The sequence below is a fragment of the Hyalella azteca genome, unplaced genomic scaffold (genome assembly GCF_000764305.2).
Source record: "Hyalella azteca isolate HAZT.00-mixed unplaced genomic scaffold, Hazt_2.0.2 contig16588, whole genome shotgun sequence".
NCBI classification, from domain to species: Eukaryota; Metazoa; Arthropoda; class Malacostraca; order Amphipoda; family Hyalellidae; genus Hyalella; species Hyalella azteca.
The window spans coordinates 411745-437781 of NW_025946404.1; the positions used below are offsets into that span (position 1 = coordinate 411745).

Genomic DNA, 26037 nt, shown 5'->3' on the forward strand with positions numbered 1-26037 from the left:
AGCAGTGAGTGGCATCCCTGAGCAGTGAGTGGCATCCCTGAGCAGTGAGTGGCATCCCTGAGCAGTGAGTGGCATCCCTGAGGTGTTCAGCCTGTACATAAAGTCCTAAAGCTTCAGTTCAGACACGCGCTCAAAAGTCCCAGTTTCGATCACTCAAAGACACGAAAAACTACCTCAAACACACCATACACATGAATGTTAATGTGAGTAAATAAATAAAAATTAATTCCTAGGGAAATGCTTCGCGACATGGGCAACGCTAACGCCTACATGGACATGGTGATGGCGAACACCGCCCAGCTCATCCTGGATACCGGCATGGAACCTCTGCAGTTACCGAACTCCCACCTGGACTTGGGATCTGATGTGAGTAACAGTTCATTGTTACCCACGGCTAGAGATTGAGGCTTGAAAATCATTAGCCACACCCTCTGAACGAATAGAGGCTTGTAATTAAAGAATGTTGATAGTTACCTTTGGCCTCAGCAAAGATTTTGGATCGTTATGGATGGCTTGAGCGACGGTTTTAGCTCGTTACTACTGGTCTGGGATCAACGAATGTGATCGTGACCTATGGCTTGAGCGCGGTTGTAGATCATGAGCCATGGCTAAGGCGTGGGTTATAAATTGACCATTGAAAAATCCATGATAGCCTAGGATCGAGGGTTGTTAATATTTACCCATGTAACGTGAGCAACTATATGGTTAACTTAGTGCACATGTGTCGTTGACGTGATTCATGTCTTGTGGACGCGGGCTTGTGTTGATTGATGTCCATGCAAGCTCAAGCGAAATTGACTACAAAATCTTGGAACAAAACGCATATTTGAACGATATTTTTAACAGATATATTTGCTACTAATCCAATTTGTGTATTATTTCTATTAAGAACTCCGCTGACCTGTGGAATGGAACCTTGGCCGGTCTTAGCACAGTCAGGAGGTCTGGCACGGCCACGGTGGACACGGTCGTTGATTGGCTGTTCCTATATGCCAATGTGGCTGTGGGGCCGCTAGAGGTGAGTTGCCTCGCTATATGGCAACACTGCCTGGCAATATGGCAGCACTGTCTGGCAATATGGCAAAACAAAACAACATAATGAGGCAAAAGGCGAATTTTATAGATATAATCGCAACTTTGTCATATACATGTCAGGCCATGGGCCTATTTCTTCAGTGCCGACACTTCTATTATTTTCTATATTACAACACTCGTTGTAATACGACGACCATGACTCGTTGTAATTTGAATATTTTTAAAGGAGTTTCACTCCTGATAAAATTATTCCGAGCATAATTGTCCTTCGTTAACTCCCATGGGCACCAGGCTCACTACCAGGGCACCGTGACTGACAGTGATGGCACCTCAGACTTCTTCGAAGCCTGGCTCAGCCTGGACGTGGCCGACGTCTACATCACGGCCAGAGCTGACCTCCACAGCCTCATTTTTGATCTGGATCAGTTCGTCATCTCTGAACTTGGGTGATTAAATAATGAATTGATTTAAGACTTGGTATTAATAGTATGAACGCCTTCAAGAACAGACAAGACGAAGCTATGCAGGACCATATCTTCAGTCTTAAAATGCCTAGCAAATTACGGACCAGGCAATAAGTCCAGCAGCTATCTCAATCAATCGTCAGTTATGGAAAGATCGGGTTCCTTTTTTTGGCCGGATCCCTTGTGAATCAAGTCACGAAAAGTTCAAAAATCGGCAACAGGCCATGGGCCTATTTCTTCAGTGTCAATTCTATTCTATTCTAATATGTTACGCAGGTCTTGGTGTTTAGACTCTCACGGTGCATAAATTAGCATTAACCTCAATCGCAAATATACCTAACATAATTAGGGTATTACCGTAGTATATGCCTTGATGTTAAGATGTTAAGATGTTAAATTTTGAGTAATGATAGATATCGCTATTCGAAGCTTAACTTAATACCTCAATTCAAAAGCATTAAATGGTATAATTCCAGTGTTAAGTAACTTTCACTACGGAATAAAAATTTCTCCAAGATATTCTCTTCAATAAAGTAGCCACTGTGACTGAAGCTGTGACTCAACTTCGCGTATCATGTACAATTCAATTATCAATAATATGGTTCACTTCACTTATCACTTCATTTATCAGGAACATGTTTCACTTCTTTAAAATGCCTACTAAAACGATCAACTTCAGTTCGCTAATGCGGATTGAAAAGAGAATTTCCTAGTAGTGGCTGATGGCTCGATTTTAATTTAAAAACATAGGGGAACGAGTTCTTATACATAGTATCATCTACTATACATTTCCCTCGCATCTAACCTAAACATCCACATTTGCAGACCAGTGGGGGTGGACATCCAGGGTTTGGGGGTTCTGGGGTGGCTGACAAGTTCTCTGACGGAGGTTCTGACGAACCATTTCCTGGATGACATCCAGTCTGCTTTGTCTGAGCAGCTGGCCAGCGCAATACAGACCGTCCTAAATGAGAACCCGTGGCCTGCCAATGCTGCTGAGAACCTCAAGCTGTAGAACTGTCATGTTCTAATAATAATAAATCTTAAAACACGGCTCCTGAGTTCTTAATTGAGCATCTACTGAAAATATGATACAAACGTAGCCAGAAATATCTCTCAAAAGAATACATATTAGAGAGAGAAAGTTTTACGCACAAAAAGTCAAATTTTGACTAATTGGTTTAAAGATAGTCATTATAGACAATCTTATCTATAATATTCGATGAAAAGAAAAAAATATGTAAGAAAGAATATATGTACATCTGTGTCAGCGGAACATATACTGAAATTGTAACGACACAGAAAATACTATTATTAGCCTGTGGTAAGACGACACGCTAAATGAGCAACGTTCCACATTTTGGACAAGGTGGCCCAGTGGTTACAGTTCCAGAGTTACAAGATTGGAGCAGGGACTCGTGGGTTCGATCCCGCAGCTACCTGCGACAGTTCTGGTCGAAATCTGCGAGATGGCCGGACGGTTAAGCACGTTAAAATTGTGGCAGTGAGTTGCATGTTCAAGACTCGCAACCAGCTGCAAAAAATTCTGCGATGTTCATAATGTCAGGTTAAATGGCGACAGGTCAAATAGCCTAATCAACGCTGACACCGCTTTACATTACAAATGTCAAGTTAAATTTCTTCAAAAACAGGTAATCTTAAGGTTGTCTGGGTTCTTCATGATTATGCAGGGCCAGAAATAATGGTATGTGGAGAGAGCAAACTCGATAAATGCCGCGACGAATGTTAGAATTCGTTCTGATTCGAGCTAATGGTTAAGCGAAAGATGTGGATATGATCCACAATATTTTATTAAATAACGAGACAAACAAGTCACCGGCAGAGTTCATAACAAATATTATACCTTAACTAGCTCAGCATATTTGTTTTTGTGAATTCGCATACAAATATGAAATAATTCGATAAGCTAAAATTCGCAATAACCTCACTATTATAGAGGTTTTGAATGCGGGGATTCTCTGATGATATCTACCGAGAGATCACAAGAGTGGAGCAGGTGTTGGCTGCAATTTGTCCATCATTCGCGGCTGTGACAAGGTGTTGGTTGTGGCATCTTTCGGTCGCCGCAATTGTTCTTTCGATCGGCTCGGCTGATGCTAGGAATTCTGTTACATGCATTAAGGATTTTATGTTGCCTGTTCAAAATTTATGTGTATTTTGCTCGCCATCGTTCCTGGCTGTAGTGAGAGGGTTCTACAGCGGGGTCGGACCTTGTGATTCGTTTTTGGGGACAACCGCATTAAAATCTTGAACCCGACTTGACAACTCCTTGGAAAATATATTCATCGTTCCCAGCGTACTTCACACAACCAAGCGGCGCTTTGGACATTGGCTAGCACCACAATCACCACAATTTAGACATTATGGAGTCAGATCGGCCAGACCTTGTTCAGTCACTGTTTCAACGTCTCTTGGAACGCGGACTCAAGCTCCTGACGTGTAAAACGCCAAATATAAGTGACGAGAATCATAATTACACCCATATCCCGTGTTGAAATCTGCGTTTCCCCGTCTCATTTATTGCATTTTATGTTGTATCTTTAATTTTCTTTCTTTATTTTTTAGATATTCCGGTTGGTCACGTTTTGAATTAATATATTTTAGAATACCAATCGTCTAATAAAGCCAGATAGATTAACTTTTATTTACTGGTATCTGTGACTATCGATACGTGCGCGCAGTCACGCACACCGTTTTAGTTTGTTTTGTCGTTAGTGGCATTCTGATGACTTTCCTCCAGTTGTAGCATCTTATGCGCCCTCTCCTGCCATATTAGGCTAGCAGCTAGCGTCTCTACCGGGAGACATGTTGATCATATGATTGGATCGCGCTGGCGAAATTATTAATTTTTCATTAATTGTTTCAAGCTCTCCTATAAACTGACTGATAAGACTATTTTATATAGGCAACTCAATTATTCTAAAGAAAATAAGGGTGTGTGAGAGCCTTGTTTGAACGTCTCGGACAATAATTTACGGCAGGTATCCAAATTCCAATGATCAAGGAATGTCTCCCAAACTAATGAACGCAGCTCGATCAAACTTTGTACACGTATTCATTATGACCTAACGGTGATGTTTAGCTCGGGAATTGCTTTTAATTCCGCCTTCAATCGTGAGTTATATGGCGATACAGGCTGAAATTCGCCGTGATCAAGGAATTTCTTCCAAACTACTGAACAACTTTGAAGGAAAGTTTTAATATACATTCATGATTATGATGTATAGCTAGCGAAATTTTTTTTCGATTTTTCCTTCGTTCGCGAGATATTTTCGCTTTCACCTTCATTCGTGATTTGACCAGCAATACGTGATTAAATTTGCAGTGAGCAAGAAATTTTTTCTAAACTAGTGAGCAGATTTGAACGAAACTTTGCGCGTGTATACCTAACCTCCCAACGGTGATGTTTAGCTAGTAACAATTTTTTCGATTTTGCCTTCGTTTGAGGGTAATACTGCTTCATGTATACGGCTCTTGGTCAACGTCAATTTAAAAATCGGATTCAGAAATGCAGGTCATTTCTCCGTATATCCGTATAACTCATGAACGAAGTCAAAATGGAAAAAATTGTCACCAGCTAAACATTACCGTTGTGAGGTTAGGTATTATACAAAGTTTCGATCAAATCTGTTCAGTAGTTTAGTAGAAAATTTTTGATCGTTGAGAATTTTAGCACATATTGCTGTTTAAATCACGAATGAATGTGAAATGAGAATAAAACTAGCGAACGCAGGCATAATCGAAAAAAATTTCCAGGAGCAAACATCAACGTTTGGTAGTTAGGAATGCATATTCAAAATTTTGTTCAAATCTGTTCTGTTGTTTGCAAAAAAATTCCTTGATCAATGCGAAATTCGGCCCGTATCGCCATATAACTCACGAATGAAGGCGAAATTCGTAACTGTTACGAGCTAAACATCACCGTAAGGTCTTAATGGAAACGTGTACCAAGTTTCATCGAGCTGCGTTCATTAGTTTGGGTGACGTTCTTTGATCATTGAATGTTGGAGGGGAGCGCAGCCGTGAGATCGGCCGCGAGTCTGGCCGTAAATTTACCCGAGACGTCGTAAATAGGTTAGGTTGAACTATATAAGGTTGACCATACTAAAATTCCGCCTTTCAGTTCAGTTTTCTTGTTGCGTCACGGAGATCGAGAAACGTGAACAAACCCGTCTTTCCCATGACAGATTTGTTGACCGGTTCGAGCGCATTTCGGTGATTGGTTAATGCCCGTGACATCACTGAGATCAGTGACGTCACATGCGAACAAAAAGCTCCATCAGCAAAAATGAACTTCTCATGGGTCAACCTTATACTAGTTCAACCATAGGTTAGGCAAGAAGAGGTTGGGCCGGATTCGGTGAGACTAAATACGTAACTGCATGCTTGTGAGCGAGCATGCTGAAGTAATGGCTGTAGTCCTACGACATTATTATCTTTAAGCAAGGCATCAGTTGTCTGGATTACGGTGTTCCAGCTTGGTACATGGCTGCTAGATCTATGGCTGAGTACAGCCATTGCATAATGAGGCTGGGCGTTGGCTCCAAGGCTTATTTAACCCTTTAGCGGGCAAGCATTGAAATATCAAGAAATTGAAATTTCAGAAGCCATTTCAATAAAGTAAGGAGTATTATACAAAATATTTAGTCGTATGAGTTTTTAAAAAAATTGTCATTTGAAGGTTTAAATCGCACTTCGAGAATTTATTAAATGCGGTCAGTACACGAAATTTTTCTTTATAATTAAAATTTACTTTATGTCGCGTTGCGCGAGTTAAACTATTGGAGTTTAGGGTTCACAGCGCTCTGCCTTCTCTCAGAACCATCCGTCTAGCTCTACTTCCGCCCGCTAGCGTGCAGCATGCGGCGTCTCATTTAGTGGTGACGAACTCTTGCGTTAGCATAAGATGTGTAGCTAATTCATTGCCTAGAAATCCAGTTCATTCATTGTCCATATCAAGTCTTTGTTTCACTGTGTCTTGTGTTAGTGGTTATTTGATCTTGATAAACCTGGTGTGACTGTGCCCATTGTGAAATGCAATAGTAGTTTTTTGGACTTTTCTTTGTTTTACTTATTGTCGGCCATTATCGTGTAACCGAATCTCCATCTTCTTTCTGTCCAGACGTGCGTAAACTTGATGTTGTTTCAATGTAACAGTCAATTGTTAGCGACCAATCGAACTGATGAATAGGATCGACGTGCCACATCTCGTAAGTGTAATGCTTGTCTTTGTTTTCTAAGCTACTGCTGTCACCATTGCATAATTTACACATAGATGAAATATTTAGATTGTTGCCAGCCTAAATTTAGGAATATTCTATTTCGCTAAATTCAGTACCTATCCATCGAATATGTATAACGAGTTTCTTGGTAATTGTTGACTTTCAGTGCGATTAAAAGTTCATGTTGTTTTTTCGAGTATTACATCTGCTCTATTATGTGCAGATTTACGGTCGAACTTTCCGGCAGTAAACCTGGTCTGAGTATCAAGAATGTCTTACTTGCTGTCCTTGGGTTCACCGTTACTTGGCTGAAAAGAGAAGATTTAGGTAGCCTCGAATTCAGTCCAAGACAGTAAATGAGATCTGCATCTTCTCCTCAACTCACGTCAGTTCTTTCACGCACTCGTAACCCAGAGCGGCCATGAGTTTAACGGCTTCGTCAAAACGTGTCCCGGTGCCCAGGCTTCCTGAGCTCGAAGATGTCGCCGACAGAGCATCTTGTGCATTCACTGCATTGCGTAACTTCATAGCCTCAGTCAAACCAGAGTCGTTTACCAATGAGGGAGAGGTTCGACAGTGTAGATCGACTCTTCTAGACCTAGCCAAAGACGCCGAACGCCATCACACTAAATTACTGGCGGCGCTCGAACGGGCTGGCAGCCGAGAGGAAGTATCCACGCTCCAGAGAGAGCTCAATCAGCTGATGTCCAAGCAGAGTGCCTTGCACGACGCTCTCCGCCTGAGAGGCGAAGACTTGGCTTCTCATCGTCGCCAGAGTATTGGTTCTGTGGCGGCATCAGTGAATCTCCTGAGTGAGAAGAGTCTCAAACATAGCAGCGTGCGCTCGAGCACGAAAGGCAGCGCTCGCACGAGCGCGAAAGGCAGCGCTCGCTCAAGCATGAAGTCCAGGTCAGGCTCTTACCTCACCACGAGCAAGCCTTCAAATGATATTGAGGAAGATCCAGAGGTAAAACTTGCCCGAATTGCTCTAGAAAGAGCAATCCTAGACGCCAGAGAGCGTAAGGTTAGGGCTGAGAGCCAGACAAGTCCGTCATTTCAAGGTTCTCTTCGATCAGCAGCTCACAGTCGCGTGAGCGATTGGGTCAACAATCACGCGTCGCACTCCTCTACGTCTGAACACAACTCTCAACGGCGAGAGCTAAATCCCGCAGCTGCATCTTTCACCCCAGCGAACCCTGCCCTGTCGGTTGCTGTACCGCCCGTATTTTGAGTCTCCCGCCTCTGCTGTTGGCGATGGAGCGTTGCGGTATTTTCTTCTCGCCGACCTGGGCGAGCTCCAAGTCAAGCTTATCGAGGGAGCCTCATTTGTTTCACCGTTGGTTAGACAACCTTCTCAAAAGGATGCGAAATCTTCAAGCCGACCCCATAGATTCCATAGAAATTCTGGCAAATCATTGCGTTGGGGAGCCTCGAAGATTAATCGAGACTCTCACCGCTGCAATCGGAGCCGATCCTGCCACCCAGTTCAAGGACATTTTGGCCGAACTTGAGCGGCGCTTCGGCTCGAGTTTTCACGTAGCGCTCAGCCTCTACAACCGTCTCGTTCAGTCCGAAGAAATAAAGGGTCGGGAGGAGGACGAGCCCGTGGCGCACAAGCTTAGACAGCTCAGCGACGACTGTTTGGTGGTTGCTCACGCCATCTCTTCTGTTCCTGATCTACAAGTCTTGAACCACGCCATTGGCCTGGAGCCCATAAGGAGGAAGCTCCCTACATTCGCGGCAAATGGGTGGAGAAGAGTGAAGGACAAGCATTCCCTGGAACACAACGCTCATCCGCAATTTTCAGTGTTCTGTACTTTCCTGCGCGATCTCTCCAACTCTATGTGCTAACGTTCTAACTCCTTCTTTGCCTATTACAAATACTCCTTCACACAAACCCAACACGAAGATCATCGGAGCGTATCACACCACCGTCGAGTCAGAAGGAAATTCCTGCGCCTTTCACGACTGCAACACTCACAGCACTGTGTCGTGCAAGGCCCTGATCAAGTTGGACTCTAAGAAGAAGAAAGATTTTATTCTACAGCACAAGCTTTGCTTTAGATGTCTGGGAGCCCACCTGGCCTCAAAATGCAGCCAAGAGGTTAAATGTGCGACGTGCGGATCGACCAACCATGCCACCGTCGCCCACCTGGATCGAGTGAATTTTAAAGACTCGGGTGATAGCATCAATGGCAAGAAGAAAGAGTCAGGAAATTCTTAGAATAACTCTTCCGAACGTCAACAGGCATCTGGCCCGGTCCTTTGCACAGAGATTTGCGAGAAGATCGGAGACGTAAGTTGCTGTAGGACACTCCTCTGCGATGTTAGGGATGGAAATACCGGACGTTGTTGCAGAGTATACGTCATAGTTGACGAGCAGAGCAACAGCTCATTTTGCTCACCTTCATTGCTCGACTTTCTGGAAGTCCGTGGTCCGCTGCACCAATACACCATTTCTACTCTAAATCGTCATAGGGTTTCGGTGACCGGAAGGCGAGCATCCGGCTTGATTATCAGAGGAGTCTCAGAGTCGAAAGAGTACATTCTCCCACCGCTGCTGGAAAACGATATGATTCCGGACGTTCGACATCTGATTGCTACTCCCGAGATGGTCTCTCTCAACCAGAAAATATCGCGCTACGCCAGCTATTTCTACCAGCTGGATTCAAATGCCGAAGTCTCCATTCTCCTGGGAAGAGACAGCGACGAGCTACTTCACAGCGTCACGGAGCAGCTTAGTTCGCCATACGTGCACCACACTCCACTAGGCTGGACCGTGGTAGGATCGATCTGCAACGATAACTCGCATCTAGAGAACGCTTCCGCAACTGCTATGAAGACTTGCGTGTCTTTCGATCACGAGCATTTCAGCGCAGTCCCAGGCTTCCTTCCAGTTGCGAAGGCCGATGTCTTCAGACGACATGCCGACGATGAGGTACCTGGTCTTTCCTCTGACGACGAGAAATTCCTGCACATCGTGAGCGACGTCAGCATCAACGAAGAGGGTTCCCGACAAGTGCCATTGCCTCTGAAGTCCACTGACAATCGCATGCCAAACAATCTGCTGCCAGTGCTGCGCCGACAGAAGTCAACTCTCTCGCGTTTGGCGCGTGAGCCGGAGAAGCTCAGCGATTGCATATCAGCCATGCAGAAAAACATTGATGCTCGTCATGTCGAGCAGCTTTCTTCGGCTGACTTGGGAAATTCTCCAAAGCTACTCTGGCACATCCCAGTCTTTCCGGTGGTGCAGCAACGCAAGTCGAAAGTCCGCTTGGTGTTCGACAGTGCCGCCGTGTTTCACGGAGTCAGCTTAAACTCCTGTCTCCTGTCCGGTCCAGATCTCAACAACGGCCTGCGCGAGGTAATGACAAGGTTTAGAGAAAAAAGGGTCGGTTTTGTTGCCGACGTGGAAGCAATGTTCCACTCGTCCCACGTCTTGCCCGAGCAGCGAGATCTAATGAGATTCTTCTGGTGGAAAAACAACGATCCCAAGCAAGGAATGGCAACCTATCGCGCTCGCGTACACATTTTCGGGAACACTTCGAGTCCGGCCGTCGCCACTTACTGTCTTCGTCGAGCTGCCGAAGGTTTTGCAACTGTTGAGACCGACCAGGCAATCGAGAAATATGCGGAGGCTGCCAAAGAATACATCACTTCCCACTTCTACTGCGACGATGGTTTAGGCACTGCTGCCACTCCGACAGAGGCTATCGGAATCCTGTCGACCGCTAGAAGGTTGTTGGCACGCTACAGGATCCGACTGCACAAGATCATGTCGAATTCTCCGGAAGTGTCCGCCGCCTTTCCTGTCAGCTAAAGGGCAACGTCGCAAGACGTAGAATTCACCCCGAGTCCCACTCACCGCACGCTAGGTGTGAGCTGGAATACTACCAGCGACTGCTTCGTTATCAAGATCGACATACCCGATCGACCGTATACGAAGCGCGGCATTCTCTCGGTCGTTAATTCTATGTACGATCCGATCGGCTTTGTTAGCCCAGTCACTCTGGGGGGCCGACTGATCCTTCGCCGAATCTTGTCTGAGTCAGACGAGCTCCCAGACTCCAGGCGTCTTGACTGGGATGACCCTCTCCCAGAGGAGCAGCGTCGCATCTACCCCCGCTGGCTAGCTAGTCTCGACGATCTCCGCCTACTCACAATCCCAAGATGCTTTCTGCCCCAAGATTTGGCGCATCCCGTGTCTCAAACTCTTCATGTTTTCGCCGACGCTTCCCAGGACGCCATCGGCTGCGCGTCTTACCTCCGCTCCACCGACAACTCGGGTGATGCTTACGTCGCCTTCGTGCGTGGGGAGAGTAGAGTGGCTCCGCGAGCAGCCACATCCATACCCAGACTCGAGCTGTGCGCAGCCGTCGAAGCGGTGATGTCAGCTCAGCAGATTCTACGAGAGCTGAAATCACCCCCACAAGACGTTTATTTTTACTCCGATAGTAAGGTTGTTCTCGCCTACATCAATAGCGAATCGGGTAGATTCACTCGCTACGTACAACGACGCTTGACAATCATCAAACAAGTCAGCCGCCCAGAGCAGTGGAGTTACGTCCCATCGACCTCCAACCCAGCCGACTTCGCTTCTCGGGCCACCGAACCCCGCGCGCTTCAACAGACATCGTGGTTACGTGGGCCTGAATTCCTGCGTCGTGAAATTTTCTCTCCTGACAGTCATTCACCTACGGACTTTTCGGAACTCGAACCGTTGCCGGAAACCGATGACTCGCCTGTATCGACAGCCTTGATAGCAAGTTCTTCAGACTCCGACGAAACCTTTTCTGCTCTCATCAGAAAACTGAGTTCTTGGCCCGCAGCGCTCAGAATCGCAACACGAGTCGTGTCACTCTGCCGAGGTCTCGTACGAAAGATGCGCCAGAAACAAGGTGAGGCCGTTCACAAAAATTTCACTTACATTGAGGCTAGAACCTTAGTTCATAACATCATAATTCGAGAGGCCCAGACGGTGGCCTTTCCTCAATTGATGTCAACGAACGAGCCGAAACTCGGTCCCTGGCACAGACTTGCTGCCCTCGCCCCCTTCCGTGACGAACAGGGACTGCTGCGTGTGGGCGGTCGCTTGGGCATGTCTGAGCTTCCTCGCGAGATCAAACATCCATTGCTGCTTCCTGCAGGCCATCCAATCATCACCTCCATACTTCGGCATCATCACAACTTGACAAAACATCAAGGAAGACACGTGACCCACTCAGCAGTGCGCGAGGCTGGCTATCACATAGAGAACGGCAGAAGGGCCATACAGAAGCTACTGCAGGGATGCGTTACCTGTAGGCGCCTCAGGGCCTCGTGCGAAGCCCCTCAAATGGCCAGCTTGCCACAAGACCGCGTTCTTGCCGCTCCGCCCTTCTCCGCTGTCGGCATCGACGTGTTCGGTCCTTGGATGATCAGCCACGGTCAGACGACCAGGAGGACTTCTTCACTCATGAAATGCTGGGCGGTCATTTTCACCTGCCTCGCGTCTCGAGGAGTTCACATAGAGTGCCTCCCATCTTTGGATACACCGACGTTCATAAATGCATTCAGAAGATTTGTTGCAATTCGTGGCGGTTGTAGTACAGTTCGCTCCGACAGGGACACAAACTTCATAGGAGCGAAGAATCAAGACGAAGGCATCAACGTCGAACAAGCGAGCAGGTGCCTCCTTGACCACGGTGCCACTTGGCTCTTGAACCCCCCTCACGCCTCCCACTTCGGAGGCGCTTGGGAGCGCAAGATAGGCCAGGTGTTTGGACGCGGCGATGTTGCACGCCACTCCGCGCTCAATTACCTACGACGAGCTTGACACCCTGCTGCAAGAAGCAGCGGCGATCGTCAACGCAACCCCACTCACTGAGGTGTCCTTCGACCCCAACGAGCCCTTCCCTATTACTCCTAGCATGCTCCTCACTCAAAAGTACGGCCTTTCCGAACATCAAACTGATCTAACGGACCACGATCTCATGGCCTATGGGAGCCGCAGATGGCGGAGAGTTCAAGCTCTCGCGAACTACTTCTGGAGCTCCTGGCACAAGATTTATCTTCACGAATTACAGCTTCGGAAGAAGTGGCAATGCGCCGCGAAAGGTCTCCAGTCTGGGGATATAGTTCTGATTAGAGAAAAACGTTGCAGGAGGTCTTCGTGGCCTGTCGGAATTGTTGAAGAAACTCGACGCAGTCACAATGGCGTGGTGAGATCCGTCACAGTGCGCCTCACTCAGGGTCCGAACGTCAAGGGGGCTCCTCGACGGTGGACACGTCCGTCTTCTGAGCTCGTTTTCCTTCAACGCCCTGCCTGTCCTCCCGCTACCTAATTTGTGTTGGCACGCCAACTTCAACGATGCTATCAGGTAGGCTGTTCCACATGTCGGTGACTCGAAGCGAGAAGAAATGTTGTCGGTTGGATGTGTTCCAACGCTGTTTTTTTAGTTTATAGCCGTGGCCCCTGGTGTTGGTTCTTGTTTCAAATTCTAGTAATCCTTCTGGGACCTTGTATAAGTCATGAGTATACTTGTATACTTCAATGAGGTCCCCACGCAGACGTCGATAACTGAGGCTTGGAAGCTTCATAATCTTTTAATCTTTCCTCATAGGACTTGCCTTTCAAGCCCGGAACTATTCTTGTTGCGCGTCTTTGAACACTCTCTACTAAATTTATAAGTACGTTAGCTTTGCCCTCATCAGAGGATATCTTTCGCTGATCTACTTTCAAATCAGAAATACCGTCCTTCATCTTGCACTTCGAGCTGGCATACAAAGAGAAGGCTTTCGGGTTCTTTTTTGCATTTTTAGCAATACTTTTTTCGAGGGTTTTTGCTGTGGTGCGACAGCTTTCTTTAGCTTGATTTCGAGCTCTTGCGTATAGGTTATAGTCAGCATCGCTGCGAGTCTGATAAAGACTAGATAAAGCTATGGAAAAATATATGTTCAGATTTGAAATGCCTAGCACCATATCGAACCCGGTGGAAGTCTAGTAGCTACTTGAAACTATCGTCAGTCATGAAAAGATCCGGTCAAATGAAACGATATTAGATCTTCTGTGAACAAGGCACGAAAAGGAAAAGAATCGGCGACAGGCCGCACCAGGCCTACACTTCAGCGCAAAGATCAATATGTTATGTTATGGTTGTTCTAGTATAAGGTTGACCCATGAGAAGCTCATTTTCGCAGATGAAGCTTTTTGTTCGCATGTGACGACAGTGACGTCACTGATCTAAGTGACGTCACGAGCATTAACCAACCACCGAAATGCGTTCAAACCAGTCAACCAATCCGTCATGGGAATGGCAGGTTTGTTTACGTTTCTCGATCTCAGTGACGCAACAAGAAAGCTAAACTGAGAGACGGAAGTCCTCGTGGGTCAACCTTATGTAGTTCAACCATGGGAATTCCTAATCCATATCGCATTTATTACCTTATTAGAGATTGGTGTATTTATTTTTTCAGTCCATCGGAATCCTTTCCAACATTCTTTCCGCACGGCGGTCTGTTGCAGGACTAGCGGGTGATTTGAATTTAAATTTCTGCTGGAGCCTGGTGAGTAGGCTACTGAGTAGTGGCTTCTTTACTTCCAACCCCACAACAACACAAATTTCAACTCAGGTGAAAGATTGATTCTAATAAAGAGCTGCATTATTCCTGCATATGTACTAGGGAGTAGGGCCGCTTACTGGCTTCGGCCGCGCCAGGCTGCCGGGGCCGGCCTGGCGGCCTTCAAAGTTCAAAAGAAAAGATCTAGCCTCTAGGTATTTTATTAACAATACTACTGAATCACAAATTTCTGGCAACTTGGCAAGATAAAAAATAAACTGAGGTTGAGACTGCTTCCTGCCAGTTCTGGGTTTATATTTTATGTGTAAATCCATGGTAATTAAACTCTTCAGTTCCTAGTACTGACTACTGAGTCAAGTCAGTCAACTACTGAGTACTGACCAATATTATATCTTTGATTTTAAATGGCTTTTCTTTGAAGTTTGAGGATAGGCAAGCTGCAAGCCATGGTGCAGAAAGTAGGTGAATTATGAATATTGCAATTTGCAAGGTCTTTGGCATTTGGCAACACATCAGCAGCAAAATTTATTCCTTCAGAAAATCTTGCTGGAACATTTGAATTGAAATTATTGCATTTCAGATATTTGCCACTCTTTGACCAACTATTTAGAAAATAGTTGAAAATATGAAAGACTGCAAGCACTCACACTCTCACAAGTCAAAGTAAGGTTTCCAATATCATGCATAGTCATAGTCATAGTGGCAAAGCAGGGAGTTTTTTTAGACTCTCATTCAAGTTCATTGTTGAGTCCCAAAGTTAAAAAAATGAGTCATAGTCATTTTAAAAAAACCACATTTTCTTAACAGACAAGAAAGAAAAACATTTACTCTTACGTAAAATATAAGTTATGTAAAATGTTATGTAATCATTATCATTGTGATGTTATGTAAGAGTAAATGTTTTTCTCTTTTGTCTGTTGAGAAAACGTGTTTTTTTTACTTTTTTTATTTATTTTATTTTGGTATATTTAGCTTTGTAAAAACCAGAAAAATGTGGGTTTTAAAAATATTTTTTTTTATATTTACTTAGGTATTTTCTACTTTTTTGTTAGCAATTTTAGCAATTGAAATCAATTTCCAGGGTTGCAACTCACTTGCAAGTGTGGATGTTTGAGAAAAGACTCAATTCCCAACCGTCACTTTTTCATGTTTTTTTTATTTTTTTTTCTAAATTTTTTTTTAATTATTACATTATTTTTGATGATCAAATCTTAAATTGTTAGGCAGCATAAGCATGCATGCCAAATTTAAAGTTTCTACTTTCTAGGATGTTCAGAAAAGCTCTAAATTAAGGTCTGAATTTTTGATGACAGATAGACATGAAACGAAGTCAAGAAAAACGTGGTAAAAACAAAATAAACCTCCCCTTATTAGGTACTCATTTAACAATAGTCTAGTGATGGTGTAGAGAACCAGCCTGTATTAATTTTATTATATTAATTTCCATTTATTAATTTAAAAGTAACATTAGAATGTTACTAAATGTCTAAATCATAATATGTAATTATGCCAGTTGTAATGAACCCAGAACCAAACCATAGTGGAACAAGGCCAGAAGCTATTTAATTTTTAATTCTTTGATCTAGTTCAGAATTATATTCAATATCTATAGGTGATAATTCAAGTATCCATGATACTTTACTCATCTACTCATAAGACCCATAAAGGAAGATTTTAAAACTTGCTTTACTGAACTGTAGTCTTTTTTTCTCTGTTATGCTTCATTTGTCATATCTATTTTCATTTAATATACCGGTACCTATAATAGTAATACATCAAATTAGTCTGATGCAGTGAAACTACTAACAATACGGTAATGTAATTATTTAGAAAGTGAAAGTATAAGATTTATTTTGTGGCTGAGGTGTCAACAAAGTGTGGCAGGGCTCTCATTATCAGTATAATCCTTTTCCTTCATTATCAAGGATTTCATCATATAGGAGCAAATTATATCTATGAATTGTTAGTTATGAAGGTGTGACATGTGCTGAAATGATGCACTGTGTAGTGTGTATACATGAATTAATTGATTGATCAAGAGTCCAGTGAGCACAATCTACATTATAAAATTCCACAAAATCATGCATCTTTATGAATGCATCCATTTATGAATAGGTAGCTTTTATTAGCTACTGTGCAATTGTCTAAAGAAACTATAGATTGATACTAAGGAATATTTTACTTGACATTTTACTTCAAATAGAGTATTTATTTTTGTGTTTAACTATACATATTGTTATTTTGCAGCTTAAAAGAACAAGATGTCTCGCAGCAGTAAGCAGGCTAGTGCTGAGCTCCTGGAAGATAGGGAGAGCTGGATCAGGGTGTTCAATATGTGCTATAACTGTGATTGTACTATGAAGCAAGTTGAGGATCTTGATAAAGGATTTGTCTTCTCCATTTACCTACAATTTGCCAAATTTACATTGAGGGCTTCTCTGGACAAGATGAAACAGGTCAGTTATCAATTTGCTGATGGTTTTCTGTGAAATTCATTTCGAAAAGTGCACTCAATTTAGCAATGAATTAAGTAGGTAGGTAATTTAAGTTCCTTTGTGTTTTTATGTGACATACATAGGACATTTGCTGGAACTTGTTGGTTTAAATAGTTGTGAATAGTTATTCCATTTCTTGTATAAGGAAATCTGAATAAATAAAAAATTAGGAAGCAGGTCTAAAAAGTCAGGATATATTCACTAGATATATTTACCACCTGTTAGGACTTTACTTCTAAAAATACTTAATACTTTACTTAATATATTTACTTCTGTCAAATTAATGCCTCCCAGCAATAAGGCAATAGAAGCTGCTATTTTTGGCTGCAATTTTTAGCTATATAGGGTCACCTACCTGCTAAAGTTTTGAGTAGGTATAACTCATAATATCATCTTCCCATAGCATTGATGTTCTTCATGAAACTGGAATTCTTTTTTAGCGCATTTTCTCATTTATGGAAAAAATGCACTATTGTGCTCCCTATGTCCATCTGTCCGTCCGTGACTTAACATTGTCATCAACGAGAAAATGTGCTCTCTGTCACTCACTGCAGTGAGTACTGAGTTATGTTTTTGATTTTCAGATGGGCCCAATGTGTCCAGAAGATTGCCATACTTACCCTGAAGCTTACGAAAAAGCCATCCTTGCTCCAAGACTTGCCAAGCTCCTGGCCTGGTTCTTCAACAAAAGATATAAAGATAACACGTTTGGCTTCGAAGATTTGTTTGCCGTAGGTAAGTTCAGTTGCAGATTTGTTGTAGGCAAGTTCAGTTGCAGATTTGTCGTAGGTAAGTTCAGTTACAGATTTGTCATAGGTAAGTTCAGTTACAGATTTGTCATAGGTAAGTTCAGTTACAGATTTGTTGTAGGTAAGTTCAGTTACAGATTTGTCATAGACAAGTTCAGTTACAGATTTGTCATAGGTAAGTTCAGTTACAGATTTGTTGTAGGTAAGTTCAGTTACAGATTTGTCATAGGTAAGTTCAGTTACAGATTTGTCATAGGTAAGTTCAGTTGCAGATTTGTCGTAGGTAAGTTCAGTTACAGATTTGTCATAGGTAAGTTCAGTTGCAGATTTGTTGTAGGTAAGTTCAGTTACAGATTTGTCATAGGGAAGTTCAGTTACAGATTTGATGTACCAGTAAGTTCAGTTACAGAGTTGTCGTTGGTAAGTTCAGTTACAGATTTGTTGTAGGTAAGTTCAGTTGCAGATTTGTCGTAGGGAAGTTCAGTTACAGATTTGCTGCTTTTTCAGCACTCCATGTGGGATCAAGTTTTGTTTATATGAATTTAATGCATTTCCTGTTAGTGTAGCTTTTTGGAAAACACTTTATTTAATTTGCTGGATACATACTGGATTGAATATTGTGTTTCCCTGACTCCATTTTGATAGGGTGCATGGTGACATAATTATGGGTTACGGCCTAATTTCCATTTTTGTCCTGATGTTTCAGATAAAAGCCGAACTCGTCGTTTCTTCAATTATATGGTTAATGCAATTCATGAATTATCTGAATTTGATGAAGCAACAGAGAAAATTCGTTTGGAGGTATGCCATAACTTAAGATGGAGTTATATTAATTTTACTTCCAGTTTCTGGTTTATTTTAAATTGCGCTCAAATTAAATTTGTCATGTGGCTTCCTCACTAACACTGAAAATATTAATATAACATTGATTTAATATGCAACTCAATTTTTGTAATATATGAAGAGTAATGTAGTGATAGTTTCTTCCAGAGCTTCCACAAATAAATTGAATTTATTTAAAATACTTAATAGAGTGAGGTAAATTGAATGAAATGATGCATCTTCCAGCTACAACATACAATATTTAACACAGTAACTGATTTGTATAAAATTAGTCATTCTGTTAAATTTCCTTGTAAATCTGATTCATGAAATCTGTTTGTTTCTATGCCATTCCATCGATTTTTGACAAGATTTGTTATTGTAATAGAATTTTGAGGGCTTGTAAATTTGACCGATTATAACTCACATCCGTCTTTTTATTAGGTACTTCAACACTTTATCCATTACGAAATTAAAATCTTTCAGAATTTGAAGCCATGTAAAATTTTTAACACCTGACAGCTTAGTCAAGCCTACTGTTGATCTCTGTTGTGGGAATGAATTTGTTTAGCCTTAGCTCTATCCCTTATACAAGATATTGTTCTGAAAATTTTTCCATGCTTGTTATAAACTTTGATTGTTATAAACTTTTATCCAATTAGTGTAATCACTCGTTTTCTAATTGTTTGGAAGTTGGACTTTTGATTTTGATTGTTTTATCCTTCTTGAATGTGGATTATTTATTTTTCTTATCGTTACATTGAAATGCCCATTTGCATTTCGACAATCTGTCATGCATTTTTAGGTGCAACTGTGAATTTTCACATCCATTTAAGTATTTCTAGATTAAATAATTTATAAAATTCAAGGATAATGGTTAAAGAAGATTATAAAAAATAAATGTAACTTATGTTTGAAGAAGAGTTGAGTTGATTTTGCAACTCATCAGCTCGTACACACCTCTGTGTTCATCTCCAGAATTGCCAGGACTTGAAATTCTTAGTAGAACTAAACTCATCTTTGAAATTTTTCTCTCAAACTTTCAGGCATTTCAACGAAAAGAAGACATGGCAAGGATTGAGAGTGAGCACAGTCGACTCTTGGCAAGCCTTCAACAGCTGAAGGAACAGCAGAAAGAGATGCATAAAATGCAGGAGCAAGTGAGTGCTCCATCAGATTTATGGACCTTTTACCACTTGTAATAATTAGCTATGAGAATTTTCACCTAAATTTTGCTGTAGCAAGTTCACACGATGTACTTTTACAACTACAATTTAAGGGTTTTACCATTGTTGGCTCCAGTGCAATCAGTTCATGTCGAATGTCATTGTTCAATGCTGGATTATTCTTCCATCTTGGATGAGTGTTTATTAATGGAGCTACCTATGTAGCTTTTTCATATGTATATTTATTATATATTATGATTGAATTACGTATATTTATATGAATTAGGAAATCCATGCCTAAGCTGCTGAGACTACAGATTGCTCTCACAACTCTTGACATGAGGTTAAGTAAAAGTTTTTTGTATTTTGTTACTGATTATACAGGGAATTTTATTGTGATCATAATTGTGATTACCATCAATAATTATGATGACTTGATTGCACAAATCCCAAATTAACTACAAAATTACTGATGAATAATTCTCAAGAAAATTAAGCATTTCAAGGACCCATCCCTAGATCAGTCAACCCATATCACAATGTGTTAACAATTTGAGCAACAGAACTGAAAAATAAGATTTGAGAACCTAAATTGTCAAACGGCAATCACCAATTGTTTGAAAAAGATACCTTTATTATATATGTAATTATATAACTGTAAATATTATATATACTGAGGTATATATTTAGTATAATAGCCCCGCAACCAACTATAGAAATTTTATCAAACAATATACCTACCGGTATCTCTTAACTATTGAGTGGAAGTAAATTTTAAATTAAACAAGTTTTTACCATATAAATTGTTTGACTTGTTCATATACAGGGAAATGAGCTGAACGAGAAGCTGATGCAGAGCCTGCAGAACAAAGGAGTAGTGAAGGAGCAACTCAAAGCAGAATTGGAAGCCAAGAAGAAAGAGATCGCTGAGCAGGCTGAGACAGCTCGAGCCCTTACTGGAGAGTGCGATCATGTGAGTTACATAGAGGCAATCTTGCAGCTACATGAAAATAAACTCTCATTTATGTGACTTCTGTTCATTCAGTATATTTAAACCACCAATAAAACTAATACAGTCACAGCTATTCTGCTACGATTATGCAGTTGTGTTGACGGTTTAGTTTTTTATGATGTGCCGTAAATACCTCAACAGAGACAGTTTATAAGCCAATGATGTTTTCCTGCTTAAGTGCTATGATTTTATGTTCAGCTTGTGTCACGTTTGTGATGTCATTTTTCACTGAAATCATTATTTTATTTATTTTTTTTATCCCAAAAAGTACCTAGCAGTTCCATGGAATATTATTTGGCGTTTCTCTTGAAGATGCAAACAAAGGCCTGTAGAACAATTGAGTTTGTCTTGGAAATAATGCAATTGAATTGACCAAAATAGTGAAAAGATTCATATAAAACTAGGTAATAATGATAGCATATACTGTCCTAATGAGGATCAGGCCGATTAATAAAATTCATGTAATAAATATCTCATGACTGAATTATGATGAGCAACAATAAACAATAATTAATGTTACAGTTGGCAGAGACGATCCAGGAGCTGGAAGGTTGCGTCGTGACGCAGGCGGAGCTTGACGACCTCCAGCAGCGTGACCACAATATTGCCACAGCCAACACCGACAACAGCAACAAGGACAAGCAGGTTATTGTGATGAGCAGGTTATTGTTGCCACTTGTGATGAGCAGGTTATTGTTCCCACTCGTGATGAGCAGGTCATTGTTGCCACTGTCGTGATGAGCAGGTTATTGTTGCCACTGTCGTGATGAGCAGGTTATTGTTGCCACTGTCGTGATGAGCAGGTTATTGTTGCCACTGTTGTGATGAGCAGGTCATTGTTGCCACTTGTGATGAGCAGGTTATTGTTGCCACTGTTGTGATGAGCAGGTCATTGTTGCCACTGTTGTGATGAGAAGGTCATTGTTGCCACTGTTGTGATGAGCAGGTTATTGTTCCCACTGTTGTGATGAGCAGGTCATTGTTGCCACTGTCGTGATGAGCAGGTCATTATTGTTCTTGTAGTATGTAGTAAGGCAATGCCGCATATCACTTACAAGGCCTTGTATAACAAAAACTCAAAAGTTGATTATTATTCTGGCCGCTACGTGTGACAGAACTTTCATGTGTTGTATTCTTTGTTGTGTGGCATTATATCATAGTTATGTAAAGTGCACTTAGTAATCTAGCTAATGTTGTTATCTATTACCGGATACGAATAAGTTGCACGAGTTTCAAGGTATGTGATTGAATATAATGTTTCAGCTGGAGGCCCTAGAAAGTCTTCACAGTGAAACAGAAAGAAAAGTGGCCCTCCTGAAGGACAAGATCTTGCCGCTGGATCAAGATCTGAGTCACCAACTTCAGGAGTTGTGAGTAGCATGTGTGATATTGAATAATCCCGTCACGACACAAGTTCTAAAGCCACTGAAATAAGATAATTTACATTTCAGTATATTATATTTATATACTGAAATAAGCCTCCACCAGATATATTTCATAATATAATGTAGCTCTCCCGTCTTCACTGTTTTTGCTTACTTGCCATGTAACAAATATAAATTCTCGGAACCTGGTTAACCCAATGTGTAATTTTTGAACCAATCAATTTAATTCCATTTAAATCAGATTGCGTGACTCAAACCAGTAGCTTTGGAGGAATTGCTTAGACAACTAACACGGGATGAAACCTCGACCGTTCATCGTTTTATAAAAGTGTCTTTTGAAAGCTTTTGTGATATGAAAAACCTTTCAGTGCATTACTGATATGAAGCTCAAAATATTTTTTTGAATCGAGTCCAACATTCCAATTTTACTTAATCTTTGAAGCTTTATATGTGTTTGTGAAGTAACAATTTCATTATTCGTAACCTCATGAGTGAGCCTCTTGACCTATCTATGTTAGGGAGCGCGCATGGTGCGAAATCCGCTCCCAAACGCCCTCAATAACCCCCAGAGTAATACTCCTTGGAATGTCTAAATGATGCAACTGTTTTCTCTGCGGTGTAGTCCTTGTGCAACCAGAAATAAATTCGTAGTTTCTGGTCGCAATGAACAGAGCTTGTCGTCCCTGACTGTAGGTCCCATTTTAAAGGACCTTGCTCTGCTCCTCTATGCATTGTTGACCTCAGTCCTGCAACCAAATTAATAAGTCATATTGTACAAATAGTGACACAATAACCAATCACCAATCAATAACCAATCGTCTGGTCACAAGTAGTGACCAGACGTAGAGCTGGTACGCCATTTTGACGGGCCAAACTTGATCAGGATGACCCACGCACGTTCAAAAATTACATCACTACTTGAACAAGAACCCATGTCTTTTTTCTGAGTGCGAGAGATTAATCTCTTTGTCTAGGCATCTTCATAGATATTTCTGTTGTGTATACCATAATGCTTTTCAGGAAAGTTTAACAATGGTTACCATAAAATTCAGTGTCGAATTCAAGAGGGATTTTAAATGACTAAAAAAACACATAGCATATTGGAAAGACTTGAATAACCTATCTCATTCTAGATATGAAGACATCATGATCCCAAAACCAATCTCAGTCTAGAGAGGATAACATCTCAACCAATCACAGCTGGAAAAAAACGTATCCGCCCAAATATGAAAATAAATTTACGCACCATCCTAGAATTTCAGCCTGATAAAGATGCTGTTTTTTTTTGGCCATGGAATTTGAGCCTGATCGCGATACTGTTTTTTGTCCACTATGGAACTTTTTGATGCATTACAGAGCTGAGCTGCTGAAGACAGAGGACCTCTGCAACCGTCAGAGTCGCGCCCAGAGCGCGTCTGAAGAGCTCGACCACCGCAACTCTGTGCTGCGCGAAAAGCTTGCTGCTCTGGACGAGCAACGCAGCTCTAATGCTGAAAACTGGAACAGGAAAATGAATGCAAGTCTTGCCTTTAATTCGGAGTACTTGAACTTCTATAGTTTTTTTTCACGCAATAGTTAGCTACGCAGATACTTTATCCATGCAAAACACCGCAGCAAAAATTAGAAATTTTGGCTCTGTTCAAAATGTCTATTCTATATATTCATCCAAAGCAATCACTTATAGCGGATTGTTTTTCTAATAAATCATAAAAGTAAACTAGGGGCAAAGTCACTGACTCAGAATCACTAATACTATTAATATTGAGAAAATTCTCTGCTAGCTAAATTAAATTAGGCTAGAATATGATAGAACAGAATATAGTATAAACAAAGCATTATATATGCAACCAATGCCAGTATTAATTAAGTGCGTTATAGTCTGAAGCTCTTGTTCTCAGGGCTTCCAGGCTGACATGCAGGCAGCGCGCCAGATGCTGGACGAGCTGGACCAGGCGGACAAAGTGGGTAAAATATGCTTAATTACTTTAGTGGTCGCATTTTTACTAGCCCTTCAGCTATTAGCTATCTCGCACCGAAAGTTAAGATGTACCGGTACATCGCCAACGAGGTTGGAAGTCTCAAACATTAAAACCTTTCTCCAATCAAAGATAACAGATTTCCATAACTGACATAACCCACAAAGGGCGGAAGGTCTCAATTGTCCAGCCCGCTGAAGCTGACGCGAAAGAAGGGCATCTCGAAGAGACGAAGTGACAAGGAGGGACAGGTGACAAAGAGAGACAGGTGTCAAGGAGGGACAGGTGACAAAGAGAGACAGGTGACAAGGAGGGACAAGTGACGAGGAGGGATAGGTGACAAGGAGGGACAGGTGACAAGGAGGGACAAGTGACAAGGAGGGACANGTAAGGAATCCTACCTACATAATAACTTAATGTAAGGAATCCTACCTACATAATAACTTAACCCCACAACTCAGACCTGCAGTCAGACACCGCGAGCTCAGCGGTGGGGCGCTCAGGAACAATCCCCATAGGAGCGCGAAATCCCATAGGACTTCTGACGAGCACAGACACCCGTTAGGAGTCCCCCCTGGGTAGTAGGTAATACAACAGTTTACTGCTACCATTAATGGCTCTGGTGCAATACAACCATTTTACCGAGTCAAATAACGATTCACAGGAGAGCCATTTTGCACGAATTCATGGTACGAGCCATTTTTATCTACTCGAAGTTAATTGTTGGCCAAGGTCATCTATTTTCTTATGGAGATCAATGTAAACTATATTTGTGCTCAATAATTTTGTTCCATTGATTTGAAGATGCAGTAAGGTTTCTCTCATTAACTGCACTATTCTTACGGTCTGGACATGTGAAGGGAGGCACGAAGAATTAATCTCATTATTTAATCCGGTTCTCTCCTTAATCCTGTGCCACTCTTTTAATTCCTGTGTTATTTTCATTTCCATTCACAGCCTTGCAAGTTAATTCATTCTTTTGCTGCCTTCTTTCATTTTTTCAAATTAGTGTATATATTTTTCATCAATTTTCACTAGATCGCAATGAATTCGCAGTTAATTTCCATCGTATTTCACTAAAAAGAATTGTTTATCGCAGCTCATTTATATCATGCATTACTATAGAAAATTGTTTATCGCAGCTCATTTCTATCATGCATCACTATAGAAAATTATTTATCGCAGCTCAGTTCTATCATATATCACTATAGAGAATTGTTTATCGCAGCTCATTTCTATCATATATCACTGCCAATAGAATTGTTTATCGCAGCTCATTTCTATCATATTAAAGAATTTTTATCGCAGCTCATTTTAATAAGTGAAGTTGTTTGCAGTGTGATGAAGCCAAGGAGGTGGCGCTGAAGGAACAGCTGCAGGCGGCAGACAGGGAGCTCGACGCCCTGCAGAAGGAGGCCGTCCAAGTGGAGGAGTTCTTCAAGAGCCGTATCGCGCAGCACATCGAAGCTGTAAGCCTCACTCTATCTTGTTACTTGCGGAAACAACGATTGAGATTGTCGCGCCTGAATTTGACTTTATTCAAAATCTTGCTGTTTAAAAGTCACCCGATTGATATTTTATTATTTCATCAATTTTATATACTAAGTGTGATTTCTAAGTGCAACTTCTGTTTGCAGCTGAAGGACTACAACAGCTGGAAGAAGCAGGCTTTCAATGAGTTCATCATGAAGTTGAATGAACATGTTCTAGATGACTGAGGCAGCATTTACACACTGCGAACATTATTTCTTTTTTACATCATCTCCAGTAAGCAACTGACACTTAATTTGCTGCTTTACGGTGAAGTTACTTTAGTGTTTGGTATCAAGCGGAAGTTTCAAATAAATACTAATAAAAAATGGATAAACGAATTTTTACTTCCATTTTTTTGTGTCAGATTAAGTAAGTATATACCTTAACGCATGAGGACATGAACAAGAGTATATACCGATCCTTGGACCCTCAGGAGCAATGGTCATTGGCTGACTCGGCAGGGATATGTACAGCTCCCTTAATGAAGGCCGAGCTCAGCATTCCCGAGTCTTTGAATGGGTCCTATTTTGGGACATGCTTGCCCTCACAAGTCAATCGACCACACGATAACTCTGTCTCGATATTTAGGAACTTCTG

General features: G+C 41.7%; 3 protein-coding genes across 4 annotated transcripts in view; all 3 read left to right on the forward strand.

The window, feature by feature from the left end:
• LOC108669081 overlaps positions 1-2554 on the forward strand; it is a 9605-nt gene extending 7051 nt beyond the window's left edge. Inside the window, exons 6-10 of the mRNA XM_018156364.2 lie at positions 6-24; positions 234-366; positions 890-1018; positions 1327-1481; positions 2325-2554. Coding sequence (XP_018011853.2) covers positions 6-24; positions 234-366; positions 890-1018; positions 1327-1481; positions 2325-2514 — 626 coding nt within the window. The 3' untranslated portion in view covers positions 2515-2554. The remainder of the gene's footprint in view (positions 1-5; positions 25-233; positions 367-889; positions 1019-1326; positions 1482-2324) is intronic.
• An 8161-nt stretch (positions 2555-10715) lies between these two features.
• LOC108669074 lies at positions 10716-12557 on the forward strand. The gene has a single exon (XM_018156358.1). It carries the CDS (start codon positions 10716-10718, stop codon positions 12555-12557), a length of 1842 nt encoding a protein of 613 aa, XP_018011847.1.
• A 1656-nt stretch (positions 12558-14213) lies between these two features.
• Positions 14214-25778, forward strand: LOC108669078 (immunoglobulin G-binding protein H-like). Of its 2 annotated transcripts, none has more exons than XM_018156363.2 (12): positions 14214-14287; positions 16550-16758; positions 17382-17532; positions 18253-18347; positions 19415-19528; positions 20361-20507; positions 21069-21191; positions 21810-21916; positions 23288-23447; positions 23830-23892; positions 25245-25376; positions 25545-25778. In XM_018156363.2, the coding sequence occupies exons 2-12, from the start codon at positions 16564-16566 to the stop codon at positions 25623-25625; spliced, it is 1368 nt and encodes a 455-aa protein (XP_018011852.1). In that variant the 5' UTR covers positions 14214-14287; positions 16550-16563; the 3' UTR covers positions 25626-25778. The 2 variants fall into 2 exon arrangements, with proteins under 2 accessions (XP_018011852.1, XP_018011851.1); XM_018156362.2 differs by lacking the exon at positions 14214-14287 and adding an exon at positions 14315-14353.
• The last annotated feature ends 259 nt before the right edge of the window (positions 25779-26037 follow it).

Coding starts and splice junctions, on each gene's coding strand:
- LOC108669074 (XM_018156358.1), top strand. CDS start 10,716: ATGTACGATCCGATCGGCTTTGTTAGCCCAGTCACTCTGGGGGGCCGA.
- LOC108669078 (XM_018156363.2), top strand. CDS start 16,564: ATGTCTCGCAGCAGTAAGCAGGCTAGTGCTGAGCTCCTGGAAGATAGG. Junction 17,533..18,252: donor CGAAGATTTGTTTGCCGTAG/GTAAGTTCAGTT, acceptor CTGATGTTTCAG/ATAAAAGCCGAACTCGTCGT. Junction 25,377..25,544: donor TCGCGCAGCACATCGAAGCT/GTAAGCCTCACT, acceptor TTCTGTTTGCAG/CTGAAGGACTACAACAGCTG.